The 18609-nt window shown below is 49.8% G+C and overlaps 1 protein-coding gene across 8 annotated transcripts in view; it reads right to left on the bottom strand.

The window, feature by feature from the left end:
* The window catches only part of LOC144611997 (tensin-2-like), a 225602-nt gene that overhangs the window by 17138 nt on the left and 189855 nt on the right, over positions 1–18609 (bottom strand). For all 8 annotated transcript variants that reach the window (XM_078431400.1, XM_078431402.1, XM_078431401.1 and 5 more), the window contains exons 20-25: positions 15721–16490; positions 13360–13446; positions 9675–9806; positions 6289–6381; positions 5076–5153; positions 987–1064 (exon numbers count right to left, since the gene is read on the bottom strand). In XM_078431400.1, coding sequence (XP_078287526.1) covers positions 987–1064; positions 5076–5153; positions 6289–6381; positions 9675–9806; positions 13360–13446; positions 15721–16490 — 1238 coding nt within the window. The remainder of the gene's footprint in view (positions 1–986; positions 1065–5075; positions 5154–6288; positions 6382–9674; positions 9807–13359; positions 13447–15720; positions 16491–18609) is intronic.

Raw genomic sequence — 18609 nt, 5'->3', positions numbered from 1 at the left:
ATTCTTAAACTGTGGCCCCTGGTTCTTAACTCCCCCAACATTGGGAACATGTTTCCTGCCTCTAACGTGTCCAACCCCTTAATAATCTTATACGTTTCGATAAGATCCCCTCTCATCCTTCTCAATTCCAGTGTATACAAGCCTAGTCGCTCCAGTCTTTCAACATATGACAGTCCCGCCATTCCGAGAATTAACCTAGTGAACCTACGCTGCACGCCCTCCATAGCAAGAATATCCTTCCTCAAATTTGGAGACCAAAACTGCACACAGTACTCCAGGTGCGGTCTCACTAGGGCCCTGTACAACTGCAGAAGGACCTCTTTGCTCCTATACTCAACTCCTCTTGTTATGAAGGCCAACATTCCATTGGCTTTCTTCACTGCCTGCTGTACCTGCATGCTTCCTTTCAGTGACTGATGCACTAGGACACCCAGATCTCGTTGTACGTCCCCTTTTCCTAACTTGACACCATTCAGTTAATACTCTGCCTTCCTATTCTTACCACCAAAGTGGATAACCTCACACTTATCCACATTAAACTGCATCTGCCATGCATCCGCCCACTCACACAGCCTGTCCAAGTCACCCTGCAACCTCATAACATCTTCCTCACAGCTCACACTGCCACCCAGCTGTGTATCATCGGCAAATTTGTTAATTGGCCCCCTGTAAATTGGCCTTCAAGTGTGTGGGGAGTGAATGAGAAAGTGGGGAAACAGAAGTATTATGAACGGGTGATCGATGGTCGGCGTGGACTTGATGGGCCGAAGGGCCTGTTCCCATGCTGTATCCCTGAACTAAAACATAAACCAAACGAGAAGCCCAGTTCTCTTTTGGAAGTCCCAGTTGAGTCTGCTTTCACCATTAATCTCAGGCAGCATATTGTACATCCCAACAACTCGCTGCACAAAAATGTCATCCGGTGTTGCAGATCATTGTCAGTAGCAGTGACCCAGAGCACAGAGGCCCAGAGCTGCAGCACTCACCTGCTCCCTGTTTCAGCAATTCAGCAGCGGTACTGGTGTTGCCGGGTACAACGCTGTCCGGAGATTCATCCATGGGATCTGCAAGTGAAAGGCAGGAGGCGTCAGAGAGGCTGTCGGTGAGAACTGTGGAACGCAATGTGGGGGAAAGAAACGACGAGGGGTGGGAGAGAGGATTGGAGGGGAGGGTGGCAAGTGGGAGGAGAGTATGGAGAGAGGGTGGCAAGTGGGTGGAGAGAAGTGGACGAATGGTATGTTGGCATTCATAGCGAGGGGATTTGAGTATAGGAGCAGGGAGGTTCTGCTGCAGTTGTACAGAGCATTGGTGAGACCACACCTGGAGTATTGCGTACAGTTTTGGTCCCCTAATCTGAGGAAAGACATTCTTGCCATAGAGAGAGTACAGAGAAGGTTCACCAGATTGATTCCTGGGATGGCAGGACTTTCATATGAAGAAAGACTGGATAGACTCGGCTTGTACTCGCTGGAATTTAGAAGATTGAGGGGGGATCTTATAGAAACTTACAAAATTCTTAAGGGGTTGGACAGACTAGATGCAGGAAGATTGTTCCCGATGTTGGGGAAGTCCAGAACAAGGGGTCACAGTTTAAGGATAAGGGGGAAGTCTTTTAGGACCGAGATGAGAAAGTTTTTTTTTACACAGAGTGGTGAGTCTGTGGAATTCTCTGCCACAGAAGGTAGTTGAGGCCAGTTCATTGGCTATATTTAAGAGGGAGTTAGATGTGGCCCTTGTGGCTAAAGGAATCAGGGGGTATGGAGAGAAGGCAGGTACGGGATACTGAGTTGGATGATCAGCCATGATCATATTGAATGGCGGTGCGTACAGGCTCGAAAGGCCGAATGGCCTACTCCTGCACCTATTTTCTATGTTTCTATGTTTCTATGAGAGGGAGAGGGCAGTCATAGAAACATGGAAAATAGGTGCAGGAGGCCATTCGGCCCTTCGAACCAGCACCGCCATTCAATATGACCATGGCTGATGATCCAGAATCAGTACCCCCGTTCCTGCTTTCTCCCCATATCCCTTGATACCATTAGCCCTAAGAGCTGAATCCAACTCTCTCTTGAAAACATCCAGTGAATTGGCCTCCACTGCCTTCTGTGGCAGAGAATTCCACAGATTCACAATTCTCTGGGTGGAAAGGTTTTTCCTCATCTCAGTCCTAAATGGCCTTCCCCTTATTCTTAAACTGTGTGACCCTGGGTTCTGGACTCTCCCAACATCGGGATTTTTTCCCCTGCATCTAGCCTGTCCAATCCCTTAAGAATTTTATACGTCTCTATAAGATCCCCTCTCATCCTTCTAAATTCCAGTGAATACAAGCCCAGTCGACCCATTCTTTCATCATACGTCATTCCCGCCATCCCAGATGAGAGAGGGGGGGGGGGGGCAAGGCAAGGAAGGGCATGTGGAGCAGGGAAGAGGGAATGGCAAAGTGGAGAAGGACGAAGGGAAGAGCAAGGGGAGGCTGGGAGTGGGGGTTGGGAGGGATAGTGGGGGGGGGGGAGGGGGAGGGGAGAGGGAGGGGAGAGGGAGGGGAGAGGGAGGGGAGAGGGAGGGGAGAGGGAGGGGAGAGGATAGGTACGAGAGGGAATGAGAACTGTGCTCTAAACTAAATCCCAGTCCATAATCTGCTACATGTGGAATTCTCTGCCTCAGAAGGCAGTGGAGGCCAATTCTCTGAATGCATTCAAGAGAGAGCTGGATAGAGCTCTTAAGGATAGCGGAGTCAGGGGGTATGGGGAGAAGGCAGGAACGGGGTACTGATTGAGAATGATCAGCCATGATCACATTGAATGTCAGTGCGTACAGGCTCGAAGGGCCGAATGGCCTCCTCCTGCACCTATTGTCTATTGTCTATTCAGTTCATGCAGTAATCGCATAAGATCGGGTGGACGCACAGAGTCTCTTGCCCAGAGTAGGGGAATCGAGGACCAGAGGACACAGGTTCACGGTGAAGGGGAAAAGATTTAATAGGAATCTGAGGGGTAGCTTTTTCACACAAAGAGTGGTGGGTGTATGGAACGAGCTGCCAGAGGAGGTAGCTGAGGCTGGGACTATCCCAACGTTTAAGAAACAGTTAGACGGGTACATGGATAGGACAGGTTTGGAGGGATTTGGGCCAAATGCAGGCAGGTGGGACTAGTGTAGCTGGGATATCACATTGAATGGCCTCCTCCTGCACCTATTGTTTATTGTCTATTATTTGTTACATGGGAAGAATTCCTTTAAATGCAGAGTCAGCAGTGAGAAGTTGAGAGCTCGTCAACTTGAGAAAGGTTTTGAGAGGGACTGAATGAGCTCATAATCCTTGCCGAGGACTGTGAGGATAATGACCACTGGGAAAATGAAGTACATTTTTAGTCCAACAAAGGTAGATCCAGCCAGATCGCAGGTCAGGAAGACCGACAATTGGTCCAGGTTACCAACACAGGGAGTGGCTACCAGCAGAGGAAGCAAGACCCCCAACAAACAAGTGGAGGCCTCAAGCTTGGCATCGACTCCATTCCGCACGAGATGAAGTATTGTTGGCAGCACAAATGGTGTCAAGGAATAAATGAACGATGATCGTTTCAAATCTGGCTCTGCTGGTTTGCAGTGCAATGACTTCATTAAAACAAAGGCAATTTACAAGTGTAGGGCCAAGCACATCCTGGTCCAGGCATGAAATATTCCAATCTATTGTTCCCAAGGCAGGACGGGCAGTGCAGGAATTGGGAACCCATTCGCGACAAGATGAAGGCACGGAATCCTGGTTGACTGGAAAAGATTAGCAAAGGGAATTTCGCCCCTGGAACGCCATTCCATATTAATGTTGATTCCTCTGCCGACTAGTTTCCTGCCCGATGCCCAAATCCCTCAATTTCGTCGGTGCCCAAAACTCACCCAATCTCAGCATTGAAGATATTGAATAAGGGAGCATCACACGGCTGGGGTGAAATCCCCAAAGTTTCCCAACCCACTGAAAGTCGGTACTTTTCTTTATCTCTGTCTGAACTGTCCAGTTCCTTATCCTGATTCTCCGGCCCACATCCCATTCTCCAGCCTGGTTATAGACAATAGGTGCAGGAGGAGGCCATTCGGCCCTTCGAGCCTGCACGCACCGCCATTCAATGTGATCATGGCTGATCATTCTCAATCAGTACCCCGTTCCTGCCTTCTCCCCCATACCCCCTGACTCCGCTATCCTTAAGAGCTCTATCTCGCTCTCTCTTGAATGCATTCAGAGAATTGGCCTCCACTGCCTTCTGAGGCAGAGAATTCCACAGATTCACGACTCTCTGACTGAAAAAGTTGTTCCTCATCTCAGTTCTCTGGTTCCCAGCTTCCCAGAATCCATCCGTTCCATCCCAGTCAGAGACACAGTGTCTCAATGGGACCACCTCTCAAATGCAGTGAACATCCTTGAGCTGCTCTCATGGGGCAGCCCCCTCTTCTCCAGAGGGAATCCCTTGCCTTTCTCCAGCACGCTGGGCCACCGTCCAACCCTCCACACCCAGCGGTCAGGGAGCCCGGCGTAGAAGCTCCCTCGTCCTCTGGCCTTGCCCGAGAGAGGCCGTCACAGGAAGCATCTCCCACAGCAGCCCTTCCCTACATCCCTCTGCTCGGCCACCACCTCTGGAGCACCTCCGAACTAGATTGATACATGGACAAGGAACAGTCCTCCTCTCCTGTTCAGTTTAGTCTAGAGATACAGCGCGGGAAAAGGCCCTTTGGCCCATCGAGTCCACGCCGACCGGTGGTCACCCTGTACACTAGTTCCATCCGACACTCCAGTGACAAATTACAGAAGCCAATTGAACGACAGACCTGCACGTCTTTGGAGTGTGGGAGGAAACCGGAGCACCCGGAGAAAACCCACGCGGTCACGGGGAGCACGTACAAACTCCGCACAGACAGCACCCGGGGTCGGGATTGAACCCGGCTCTCTGGCGCTGTGAGGCAGCAGCTCTTTGGCCAATTTTCATTTCCCCAATCTCTTCCATGCCAAGAGCCCAGAGTGGTCGTCGGTGTGAGGGGAACGCAAGGGCTCGGAAGCTCTCCAGGCTATTCACAAAACAAGGGATTACCTTTGTCTGGAATCTTCAGCTTGTAGGGCAGGGAGATTGGCGTGATGGAGTGCTGATACACCAGGGCTGACAGGCTTCCTATGGGAGACCCAAACACAAAAGCAAGTTAGTTCTCAAACCCAAGGGTCTGAAGACTCATTCAACACAAACAGCTTTTCTCACAGCAGCTTACTCTATCACCAAAACATCTGGACGACCACCACTGGGAGCGCTCAGCACAATGCATTCACCAATCGATCCAGAGGGGAACTCAAGGGGTCCTTACTTGCCAAGAGAGCGATTAAAGTTGGGGCTTATTTGCACAGGTGGATATTGTAGAGTCGTTTACCAGGAAGCTGAACGAACACACGTGGGGAAAACGGTACAGGAAGATGTGGGGATGAGGAAAGAGGAAGCTAGATAGAAGATAGACGCAAAATGCTGGAGTAACTCAGCGGGACAGGCAGCACCTCTGGAGAGAAGGAACGGGTGACGTTTCGGGTCGAGACCCTTCTTCAGACAGACGATTTAAATCAGCATCTGCAGTTCTTTCCTGCACAAGCTAGATTAAGTGCTGGCATGGACAGTTGGAGATAGAATGTGCCATATAGAGATAGAGCCATGGAGCACAGAAACAGGCCCTTCGGCCCAACCTACCCATGCTGCCCAAGGTGTCTCATCCAAGCCCATATCCTTCTAAAGCTTTCCCATGCATGCAGACTGAGGGAATGCCGCGCTGTCGGAGAGTCGGTGCTGAGGGAGCACCACACTATCCGAGGGGCAATGTTGCCCTGTTGTTGGGCAAGTCCGGAGGGAGTGCGGCATTGTTGGAAGGAGGACTTGCAGACTGTGAATAGTTTAGTTTAGAGATACAGCACGGAAACAGGCCCTTTCGGCCCACGCCGCCCAGCGATCCCCGCAAACTAACACCATCCTGCACCCACTAGGAACAATTTTTACATTTACCAAGCCAATTAACCTACAAACCTGTACGTCTTTGGAGTGTGGGAGGAAACCCAAGATCTCGGAGAAAAACCCACGCAGGTCACGGGGAGAACGTACAAACTCCGTACAGGCAGCGCCCGTAGTCGGGATGGAACCCGGGTCTCCGGCGCTGCATTCGCTGTAAGGCAGCAACTCTACCGCTGCGCCACCGTGCCGCCCTAGATAGGTTCCCCAAATAGGTTTGGGGCCTCCTGTGTGAACCGCCAACCTGCCATCACAATAAACGTACCAAAGTGCGGCTCATTCTGACAGCCCTTGATCTTCACTCCCTTCGAGCCTGTCTCGATGAGGAAATGCCGTACGAGCAGCTCATTTGGGTTGCCTGTGGTAACAATGCAGAGAGTCAGCACACAGAGTCAATACAGCTGAGGGAGGCCATTCAGTCCTTCTAACTCATCCTTGCCCAAGGAGCTTGAGATTCTCAAAACCAAAATGTTCTACGTTTAACATCCAAATGTGCTACGAGGTTGGCTCGGATACACTCTCCATGTTTACCACACTAGAGATTTTAATCCCAACCTCATTGCGCCAATTCATCAGTGGAGCTTGTCCACTTGGCATTTCTGTTTCCGAGTCAATCTGACCCAACTTTGGAGTTGGTTTGCGTGCGGGCTTGGCAACTTTGGTCCACAAGTCAGATTCCCAACCTGTGAACCTGACTGCAACTCAGTCACAAGTGAAAAGCACTGGTTGCAGCCTCGGGTGCCAAACTGTACACAAAGCCAGCAGTAGCAGCTGAGGCGTGCCTCGTTTTAGACTCCTTCCAAGGGAGACTCCAGTTGGAACTCAGGCGAGGTGTTAAACCGTCTGGAGGGTGGGGTAACAGGAAATCCTGCATCACTTATTTAAATGTTCAGGTACTCCAGCGGCTTGTCATAGAAACATGGAAACATAGAAAATAGGTGCAGGAGTAGGCCATTCGGCCCTTCGAGCCTGTACGCACCACCATTCAATATGATCATGGCTGATCATCCAACTCAGTATCCCGTACCTGCCTTCTCTCCATACCCCCTGATCCCTTTAGCCACAAGGGCCACATCTAACTCCCTCTTAAATATAGCCAATGAACTGGCCTCAACTACCTTCTGTGGCAGAGAATTCCACAGACTCACCACTCTCTGTGTGAAGAAATGTTTTCTCATCTCGGTCCTAAAAGACTTCCCCCTTATCCTTAAACTGTGACCCCTTGTTCTGGACTTCCCCAACATCGGGAACAATCTTACTTCATCTAGCCTGTCCAACCCCTTAAGAATTTTGTAAGTTTCTATAAGATCCCCCCTCGATCTTCTAAATTCCAGCGAGTACAAGCCGAGTCTATCCAGTCTTTCTTCATATGAAAGTCCTGCCATCCCAGGAAGCAATCTGGTGAACCTTCTCTGTACTCCCTCTATGGCAAGAATGTCTTTCCTCAGATTAGGAGACCAAAACTGTACGCAATACTCCAGGTGTGGTCTCACCAATGCCCTGTACAACTGCAGCAGGACCTCCCTGCTCCTATACTCAAATTCCCTCGCTATGAATGCCAACATACCATTCGCTTTCTTCACTGCCTGTTGCACCTGCATGCCTACTTTCAATGACTGGTGTACCACGACACCCAGGTCTCGTTGCATCTCCCCTTTTCCTAATCGGCCACCATTCAGATAATAGTCTGCTTTCCTGTTCTTGCCACCAAAGTGGATAACCTCACATTTATCCACATTATACTGCATCTGCCATGCATTTGCCCTCTCACCTAACCTATCCAAGTCACTCTGCAGCCTCCTAGCATCCTCCTCACATCTAACACTTCCCCCCAGCTTCGTGTCATCCGCAATCTTGGAGATGTTGCATTCAATTCCCTCGTCCAAATCATTAATATATATTGTAAATAGCTGGGGTCCCAGCACTGAGCCTTGCGGTACCCCACTAGTCACTGCCTGCCATTCTGAAAAGGACCCGTTTATTCCTACTCTTTGCTTCCTGTCTGCCAGCCAGTTCTCTATCCACATCAATACTGAACCCACAATACCATGTGCTTTAAGTTTGCATACTAATCTCTTATGTGGGACCTTGTCGAAAGCCTTCTGGAAGTCCAGATATAACACATCCACTGGTTCTCCCTTATCCACTCTACTAGTTACATCCTCGAAAACGACACCCAGGTCTCGTTGCATCTCCCCTTCTCCTAATCGGCCACCATGTCATTGTCTTGGCACCACCAACAACTAGATCCAGCGGGGAGCACAGCCCTGTGGGCAGAAGAGCTGGTGAGAGGTTGAGAATCCTGTGGCAAAGCGACCCACCTCCTGAACCCACCAAAGTCTTTCCGTCATCTATAAAGCTCAAGTCAGGAGGGTGAGGGGACACTGTCTTCTTGCCCGGATGATACAGCTCCAACAACTCTCAAGAAGCCATCCAGGACAAAGCAGACCGTTTGCTTGACAACACATCCACCACCCCAAACATTCAGTCCTTCCATGGCGTGCACGCCTCCAAAATGCACTCTCGGGCTATTCTTTGGAAAGTTGACCAAAACGTCACACACGTGACCAGACGTCATCGCATAACGTAATACATTAAAAAAAAATTCTTGTAAGAGATTAATCTTATTCATTGCTATTTTCCTACCTACAGAACTATAATGCATGTCTTTTTTTTTAAAATTCACAGAGTTTGCAAGATAAAACTGAGATATGGGGAAAATGCTTCCGCGTGAGGTCACACACGTGACCAGTCGTATTTGACCTCTGACCCAAAACAAACATTGTCAGCATAACATATAAAAATGTCGCTTAAGTCATATATATAGTTATATATAAGTCATATATATAGTTCCTCTGTCCCTCTCTTTCCCCTCCCCCTTCCCACATTCTATCTTTGTCCCGCCCCCTCCCCTGACATCAGTCTGAGGAAGGGTCTCGACCCGAAACGTCACCCATTCCTTCTCTCCTGAGATGCTGCCTGTCCCGCTGAGTTGCTCCAGCATTTTGTGATACCTTCGATTTGTACCAGCATCTGCAGTTATTTTCCTAAACGATATACCTGTAATGCTTTCAGAATTGGAAGAGAATGTTTCATATTTTCGGTCACACACAAGAATGGCCCTCTCGTTATTCACCTCGGCTACTCTGAGAGCATCTTCCAAACCCTGCCACTGAGAAGGGTGAGGGCAGTGGGTGCAGGGGAACTTGTCCTAAATCCTGGCACTTCTCATCTCAATAGCATCATGGGAGCGCCATCACCAGGAGGACTACAGCAGATCAGGTCAAGGGTCAGCTCAGCACCATCTTCTCAAGGCAATTGGGGTTGACCAATAAACGTTGCATTTAGCCAGCGATGCCCACATTCCAAAAAATGAATTTAAAATTGTCGATGGATGATTAAGTGTAAGCTCACAAAGCACTCAACACGTCAAGATAGACACAAAATGCTGGAGTAACTCAGCGGGACAGGCAGCATCTCAGGAGAGAAGGAATGGGTGACGTTTCGGGTCGAGACCCCCCTTCGTTCGACACGGCGATCTTGGCCGTTTGTGCGACCCCATCACCAGTAACCTAGCTCCTTTCTTCACTCTGGACATGGGGCAACAATGAACACACCCGAAACAGACCCAGGTGGCTTTGCGCAACCTACCTTTACTGCTGTGGGAGCTGAAGTTTGCTGGAGGCGTCACCACTTTGAGGGCAAGGCCATAGGCCCCCTGGAATGAATTGCTGTCTCGGATCAGGAAGGAGCCCGGCTCCCGGTCTTTCAGAAGGGCAATGGCTGCAATACGAATACATTGTTAGCACTCTTTTCATATAAAGTGAGTTCAATTTTTTCATTAGTCGCATCGGCCGTGGTCGGCCTACAGTGAGCTATCTGTTCAGAGCAATCACGGAGCTACATGCCTCCCCACTCACCACTACTCTTGAGGGCGTGCAGCGTAGGTTTACTAGGTTGATTCCCGGAATGGCGGGACTATCATATGTTGAAAGACTGGAGCGACTAGGCTTGTATACACTGGAATTTAGAAGGATGAGAGGAGATCTTATCGAAACGTATAAGATTATTAAGGGGTTGGACACATTAGAGGCAGGAAACATGTTCCCAATGTTGGGGGAGTCCAGAATCAGGGGCCACAGTTTAAGAATAAGGGGTAGGCCATTTAGAACTGAGATGAGGAAAAACCTTTTCAGTCAGAGTTGTGAATCTGTGGAATTCTCTGCCTCAGAGGGCAGTGGAGGCCAATTCTCTGAATGCATTCAAGAGAGAGCTAGATAGAGCTCTAAAGGATAGCGGAGTCAGGGGGTATGGGGAGAAGGCAGGAACGGGGTACTGATTGAGAATGATCAGCCATAATCACATTGAATGGCGGTGCGTACAGGCTCGAAGGGCCGAATGGCCTCCTCCTGCACCTGTTGTCTATTGTCTACTCCCTCACGGAAAGAGTGAAGCAGACAAACTGCGGGGGACTGAATGAAAAGGATGGGAAAGTATAGAAGTTGGGAGGTCATGTTGCAGTTTTATAAGACGTTGGTGAGACCGCATTTAGAATATTGCGTTCAGTTCTGGCTGGGCACCATGTTATAGGAAAGATGTCGTCAAGCTTGAAAGGGTTCAGAAAAGATTTACGAGGATGTTGCCAGGACTAGAGCAAGGGGTCTAGTCCAGAACAAGGGGTCACAGCTCAAGGATAAGGGGGAAGTCTTTTAGGACCGAGATGAGAAAGTTTTTTTTCACACAGAGAGTGGTGAATCTGTGGAATTCTCTGCCACAGAAGGTAGTTGAGGCCAGTTCATTGGCTATATTTAAGAGGGAGTTAGATGTGGCCCTTATGGCTAAAGAGATCAGGGGGTATGGAGAGAAGGCAGGTACGGGATACTGAGTTGGATGATCAGCCATGATCATATTGAATGGCGGTGAGTAAAGGCTCGAAAGGCCGAATGGCCTACTCCTGCACCTATTTTCTATGTTTCTGTTTCTAGAGGGTGTGAGCTATAGGGAAAGGTTAAGTAGGCTGGGTCTCTATTCCTTGGAGCGCAGGAGGATGAGGGGGTGATCTTATAGAGGTGTACAAAATCATGAGAGGAATAGATCGGGTAGATGCACAGAGTCTTTTGCCCAGAGTAGGGGAATCGAGGACCAGAGGACAGACGTTCAAGGTGAAGGGGAAAAGATTTAATAGGAATCTGAGGGGTAACTTTTTCACACAAAAGGTGATGGGTGTATGGAACGAGCTGCCAGAGGAGTAGTCGAGGTAGGGACTATCCCAACGTTTAAGAAACAGTTAGACAAGTACATGGAGAGGACAGGTTTGGAGGGATATGGGCCAAGCGCAGGCAGGTGGGACTAGTGTAGCTGGGATACGTTGGCCAGTGTGGGCAAGTTGAGCCGAAGGGCATGTTTCCACACTGTATCACTCTATGACTCTAAAGGATTGGATAAGGCGGGAGATGGCAGGGGGGGGGGGTTTGGATAGGAGCAGAGTGGATAGAAAGGGGACCAAATCAAAGTAGTAAAGGAGGCAGCACATTTGGATTGTAGCGCCAAGGGACTGCTTGTGGAGCTTAGACGCAAAATGCCGGAGTAACGCAGTGGGACAGGCAGCATCTCTGGAGAAATGGAATGGGTGACGTTTCGGGTCGAGACCCTTCTCCAGACTCCCTTTCCAGTGACAATGAAGTTAATGAGACAAGAACCAGGCATCTCAGTGGTTTGCTCACTCCCTTCCATTTTACTTGGCTCTTTGCCAAGTCCTGATAAAAATGAGTGGGGTGGGGGGGTGGTGGTGGTAAAGAAAGGCTGTGCTGGAGAAAGACGCCAGAGATATCAAAGTGCCTATCGGTGAAGTTAATGCAAATCCTGAACAACCGCCCATCTCTTGCCCATTGCAACCTATCGACAGCCTGGATTAGAATAGGTTAAAAAGTTGTTATCTGTGGTGCTGTGTCCACTGGGTTTGTTCCATTCTCCATGGAGACACAAGCAATGAAGTCCGTTCCCACCGGGCTATTTTTGAACGAAAAGACCTCAAATGTCAGAACAACAGGAAGTTGCTATTGACCTCTCCCTGGAACGTAGTGAAGGAACGACTCCAAGATGCTGAGCTCGGCTATTTTGTTATTCGTGGGACAAAGGCAAAGTCCCAAAATGATCACTCAACAGAGGAGGTCACCCACGCAGGGCATCCGTATCCGGCAGAGGCACGAAGGCCTTGGTGCCACGCTGACCCTGAGCATTTGATTCCGACGTTTTGAGTTGAGTATAGGAGCAAAGAGGTCCTTCTGCAGTTGTACAGGGCCCTAGTGAGACCGCACCTGGAGTACTGTGTGCAGTTTTGGTCTCCAAATTTGAGGAAGGATATCCTTGCTATTGAGGGCGTGCAGCGTAGGTTTACTAGGTTAATTCCCGGAATGGCGGGACTGTCGTATGTTGAAAGACTGGAGCGACTAGGCTTGTATACACTGGAATTTAGAAGGATGAGAGGAGATCTTATCGAAACGTATAAGATTATTAAGGGGTTGGACACGTTAGAGGCAGGAAACATGTTCCCAATGTTGGGGGAGTCCAGAACAAGGGGCCACAGTTTCAGAATAAGGGGTAGGCCATTTAGAACTGAGATGAGGAAAAACTTTTTCAGTCAGAGAGTTGTGAATCTGTGGAATTCTCTGCCTCAGAAGGCAGTGGAGGCCAATTCTCTGAATGCATTCAAGAGAGAGCTAGATAGAGCTCTTAAGGATAGCGGAGTCAGGGGGTATGGGGAGAAGGCGGGAACGGGGTACTGATTGAGAATGATCAGCCATGATCACATTGAATGGCGGTGCTGGCTCGAAGGGCCGAATGGCCTCCTCCTGCACCTATTGTCTATTGACATGATTTCTGCGCAAGGTTTCCATTGGGGCCTGCGCAGAGTAAAAATAATCTACTCCAGTGATGCAGCCTGGGAACCGCTGGCTTACAGCGCCAGAGAATCAGGGTGGGGGTTGGGGGTGTGTGTGTGTGTGTGTGCGTGTGTGTGTGTGTGTGTGTGTGTGTACGGGATACTGAGTTGGATGATCAGCCATGATCATATTGAATGGCGGTGCAGGCTCGAAGGGCCGAATGGCCTACTCCTGCACCTATTTTCTATGTTTCTATGTCTATGTTGTCAGAGTACCTGCCTCAACTACCTCCTCTGGCAGCTTGTACTATATACCCACCGCCCTCTGTGTGGAAAGAATTGCCCCTCAGGTTCCTATTGAAACCTTCTCTTCTCAATTTAAACCTATGCCTTCCAGTTCTTGATTCGCACTGCCAGATATAGGAAAGAACACCAGCATTTGCCGTCAAAGGTCACCTTGGTCCCTGGAGATGTTTGGCTTGTACCAAAACTTCGATGTGTCCTGGACAAACCTGGCACTGATCTGGCTTTCCTGATGTCCGTCTGCAAGAAACAAAAATGGGAAGCACGTTCAACGTGTTGAAACAGAATGGCTTTGACAGCGCAGAGACGAGGGGCAAACAGACAAGCTGAAGAAAGGTTTCAACCCAGCGTGTGGTGGGGCAACTGACTCTCACTCCTAACCTCTGCGTCCCAACCTGCCTGAGGTTGCAGGTCGATGGTGGGCTCCTAGCATCGGCATGGCTTGTCCGGCTGGGTCTCCTCTGGGGCTGTGCCTTACCGTCCGGCAAAGTCTGGCATTTCCAACCGAAGACACGCACCGAGTTAACTTATACAAATTCCATTGTATGAACAAGTTGATTTAAGGTTAAGAATAAGGGGGTAGGCCATTTAGGACTGAGATGCGCAGCGGTAGAGTTGCTGCCTTACAGCGAATGCAGCGCCAGAGACTCAGGTTCGATCCCTACTACGGGCGCCGTCTGTACGGAGTTTGTACGTTCCCCCCGTGACCTGCGTGGGTTTTCTCCGAGATCTTCGGTATCCTCCCACACTCCAAAGACGTACAGGTATGTAGGTTAATTGACTGGGCAAATGTAAAAATTGTCCCTAGGGTGTGTAGGATAGTGTTAATGTGCGGGGATCGCTGGGCAGCGCGGACTCGGTGGGCCGAAGGGCCTGTTTCCGCGCTGTATCTCTAAATCTAAATCTAAAAATCTTGATCGGCATGGGCGAGTTGGGCCAAAGGGCCTGTTTCCTTGCTGTGTGACTCAAAATCCCTTAATCTCAGATCTTAGACTGATGCCATATTGATGGAGATGGAATTATAATGGAAATAAGAGCAGGCCTCAGCTATTTGTCTCCTTGTGCCTGTTCCACCATTCAGTCAGATCATGGTTGATATTCTACCTCAATGCCTCTTTCCTGCACTGAATCTCTTGAATCTCAGAAGATCTAAAAATCTACCGTCCTTATCTCCCTGGTCCACTCGTCCCTTCCTACCCAAACCACCCCATCCCCGGGCACTTTCCCCTGCAACCGCACGAGATGCAACACCTGTCCCTTTACCTCCCCCCTCAACTCCATCCAAGGACCCAACCAGTCTTTCCAGGTGAGACAGAGGTTCACCTACACCTCCTCCAACCTCATCTATTGCATCCGCTGCTCTTGATGTCAACTTATTTACATCGGCGAAACCAAACGCAGGCTCGGCGATCGTTTCGCTCAACACCTGCGTTCGGTCTGCGTTAACCAACCTGATCTCCCGGTGGCTGAGCACTTCAACTCCCCCTCCCATTCCCAGTCTGACCTTTCTGTCATGGGCCTCCTCCAGTGCCATAGTGAGGCCCACCAGAAATTGGAGGAACAGCACCTCATATTTCGACTGGGCAGCTTGCAGCCCAGCGGTATGAACATCGACTTCCCCAACTTTAGATAGTTCCTCTGTCCCTCTCTTCCCCTCCTCCTTCCCAGATCTCCCACCGTCTTCCCGTCTCCACCGATATCCTTCCTTTGTCCCGCCCCCCTGACATCAGTCTGAAGAAGGGTCTCGACCCGAAACGTCACCCATTCCTTCTCTCCTGAGATGCTGCCTGACCTGCTGAGTTACTCCAGCATTTTGTGAATAAATGCCTAAACATCTATTGATTTCTGTTCTCAATATATTAGCGTCTGAACCTCCACAGCCGTTTTGGGTAAACAATTCCATGGATTCACCACCCTCTGGGTGTAAAGATTTCTCCTCATCTCCGGCTGACCCTTTATATTGAGACTGTGACCCCTTGGTTTAGACATGCCAGAGTCTGGGAACTGACCCTGAGACCTTCCTGAGAGCTGCCAGACCCCTGAACTGCCAGGTGGACAGAGGTGGACAGATTCACAACTCCCTGGGTGAAAACGTTTTTCCTCAGATTTTTTTTAATTTTATTTTTTAGATTTAGAGATACAGCGCGGAAACAGGCCCTTCGGCCCACCGAGTCCGCGCCGCCCAGCGATCCCCGCACATTAACACTATCCTACACATACTAGAGACAATTTTTACATTTGCCCAGCCAATTAACCTACATACCTGTACGTCATTGGAGAGTGGGAAACTGAAGATCTCGGAGAAGACCCACGCAGGTAACGGGGAGAACGTACAAACTCCGTACAGACGGCGCCCGTAGTCAGGATCGAACCTGAGTCTCCGGCGCGGCATTCGCTGTAAGGCAGCAACTCTACCGCTGCGCCACCCGATCCCCCAGCATCTAGTCCCATTTGTCCGCAATTGGCCCATATCCCTCTCAACCAGGTAGGAACCCGAAGGTGGCTGCTACGTACCTGTGTACGGGTGCATTGGGAAGGCCAAGGTGGTCGGCGAGAAGGTCACGTGCTGTGCGGTGCTCTCGCTGGGAGATTGCGCGCCCCTGTTCGTGGGGGAGAAGGACCTTCCATTGGCTGGCCCGTGGCTGGCAGACATCCGGCGTTTCTCTGGCAATGGCGGCTGCTGCAGGCACATCGGGGGGCCGGCCTGGTAGGTGAAGACGTGGGAGGGAGAGGTGGGCGCACTGTAGGGGGACGCGACAGGGAAGGCAGGGGTCGGCAGTGCCTGGGACTCCGGAGTTCCTTGGCAGGACTGAAGGGCGGGCGTGTCTGGGCTGTGTTGCACGCTGGCAAAGCATTGGTCGCTGGTGGTGCCATTTGGTGGGTGCCTGGCGATGGCCAAGCCGGGTGGTGCAGTCGAGGCGTAGTGATCCGCGGCAGTCTCTGGCACACTTCCCTTGGCAGCCGGGCTATGAGGAGGTGGCGACCTGCTCGAACCATCTTTGCTGTGGTTCGGACTCAGCTGTGCGTCGATGGCCATCGGCTGGTGGGTGGTTCCCGGGTCTCCAGGTGCCATGTGGCCCTCAACGCCATTTACCTGATGGGCACCAGGCTTCTGTTCGACTGGGCTGCCGGGGGTCCTGCTCCTTTGACAGCCGTTTCCGGGCTCAGGAGAGACGCCGGCTAAGCACAGGCTCGCTTCTGGCCTGGGCGGGGTTGGCTGCTTTTGGCCCGTGGCAGGAGGGGACTGGACAGGAGTCCGTGGGCTGCCCTCCACTGGTGCCGTGCTGCTGGCAGTAACAAACACATTTAAAAAAAAGTTATGGCATTTACATTTACCCAACATAAAGAATTAGGATACAAAGACCCAACAGACAATACACAATAGACAATACACAATAGACAATAGACAATGGACAATAGACAATACACAATAGACAATACACAATAGACAATGGGCAATAGACAATACACAATAGACAATGGACAATGGACAATAGACAATACACAATAGACAATAGACAATGGACAATACACAATAGACAATAGACAATGGACAATACACAATAGACAATAGACAATGGACAATAGACAATGGACAATAGACAATACACAATAGACAATAGACAATGGACAATAGACAATAGACAATACACAATAGACAATAGACAATGGACAATAGACAATAGACAATACACAATAGACAATAGACAATGGACAATAGACAATAGACAATACACAATAGACAATAGACAATGGACAATAGACAATAGGTGCAGGAGGAGGCCATTTGGCCCTTCGAGCCAGCACCGCCATTCAATGTGATCATGGCTGATCATTCTCAATCAGTACCCCGTTCCTGCCCTCTCCCCATACCCCCTGACTCCGCTATCCGTAAGAGCTCTATCCAGCTCTCTCTTGAATGCATTCAGAGAATTGGCCTCCACTGCCTTCTGAGGCAGAGAATTCCACAGATTCGCAACTCTCTGACTGAAAAAGGTTTTTCCTCATCTCCGTTCTAAATGGGCTACCCCTTATTCTTAAACGGTGGCCCCTCGTTCTGGACTCCCCCAATATTGGGGAGTTTCAGGAGAGATTCAGTTGAATTGTGTTCACCTGTGGACCATCGGTACCGTGGACAATGAAATGGGCAGTGGGGTGAAGAGCGTCACACACACAAACGTCCCCGTGTGTCCGTGTAATGAGCGGCATTGTCAGTGGAGGGGGGGAGTGGGAGGTGAAGGACGAAAGGGACAGGGATAGGTTAGTGAACGGCGAATCCATGCAAGCACTGAAGGGTGGCTGGAACTGTCCACATCACCCTGGGAACTATTGTGAGAGGTAAATTACTTAAGAGAATGTATGCTGGAACATACTTCTTTTGAGTTAGGGTTAAGGATTGTGAATTCTTGTTCTCAAATCCCTCTTGGGTCTTGCCAATCCTGCAATTTCCTTCAGCTTTACAACCAAACCTCAGATTTATGCGTTCTTTCAATTCCAACATCTTCAACTTTAATCACTCGATTGTTGGGGGCTGAGACTTCAGCTGTCTGGGCCGTGAGCTCTGAAATCCCACCTTTTTTTCTCTCTCTCTCTCTCTCTCTCTCTCCCTCTTTGTCCAAGATTTTGGTCATTGGGACTCATATCTCCCGATGTGGCTTGGTGTCAAATTTTGTTTCTGTAATTGTTCCAGGGAAGTAACTGGGGACATTTGACTCCACTAGACGTGCTGAATAAATGCAGTCATTATAGACAATAGACAACAGGTGCAGGAGTAGGCCATTCGGCCCTTCGAGCCAGCACCGCCATTCAATGTGATCATGGCTGATCATTCTCAATCAGTACCCCGTTCCTGCTTTCTCCCCATACCCCCTGACTCCGCTATCCTTAAGAGCTCTATCTAGCTCTCTCTTGAATGCATTCAGAGAATTGGCCTCCATTGCCCTCTGAGGCAGAGAATTCCACAGATTCACAACTCTCTGACTAAAAATTGGTTGACAGACAGAAAGCAAAGAGTGGGGATAAATGGGTCCCTTTCGGAATGGCAGGCAGTGACCAGTGGGGTACCGCAAGGTTCGGTGCTGGGACCCCAGCTATTTACAATATACATTAATGACTTAGATGAAGGGATTAAAAGTACCATTAGCAAATTTGCAGATGATACTAAGCTGGGGGGTAGTGTGAATTGTGAGGAAGATGCAATAAGGCTGCAGGGTGACTTGGACAGGTTGTGTGAGTGGGCGGATACATGGCAGATGCAGTTTAATGTAGATAAGTGTGAGGTTATTCACTTTGGAAGTAAGAATAGAAAGGCAGATTATTATCTGAATGGTGTCAAGTTAGGAAGAGGGGATGTTCAACGAGATCTGGGTGTCCTAGTGCATCAGTCACTGAAAGGAAGCATGC

This window comes from Rhinoraja longicauda, chromosome 42, assembly GCF_053455715.1.
Source record: "Rhinoraja longicauda isolate Sanriku21f chromosome 42, sRhiLon1.1, whole genome shotgun sequence".
Classification (NCBI taxonomy): domain Eukaryota; kingdom Metazoa; phylum Chordata; class Chondrichthyes; order Rajiformes; family Arhynchobatidae; genus Rhinoraja; species Rhinoraja longicauda.
Note: the sequence above shows the minus strand (reverse complement) of the source record. Positions and strands in the feature narration are given on the sequence as shown.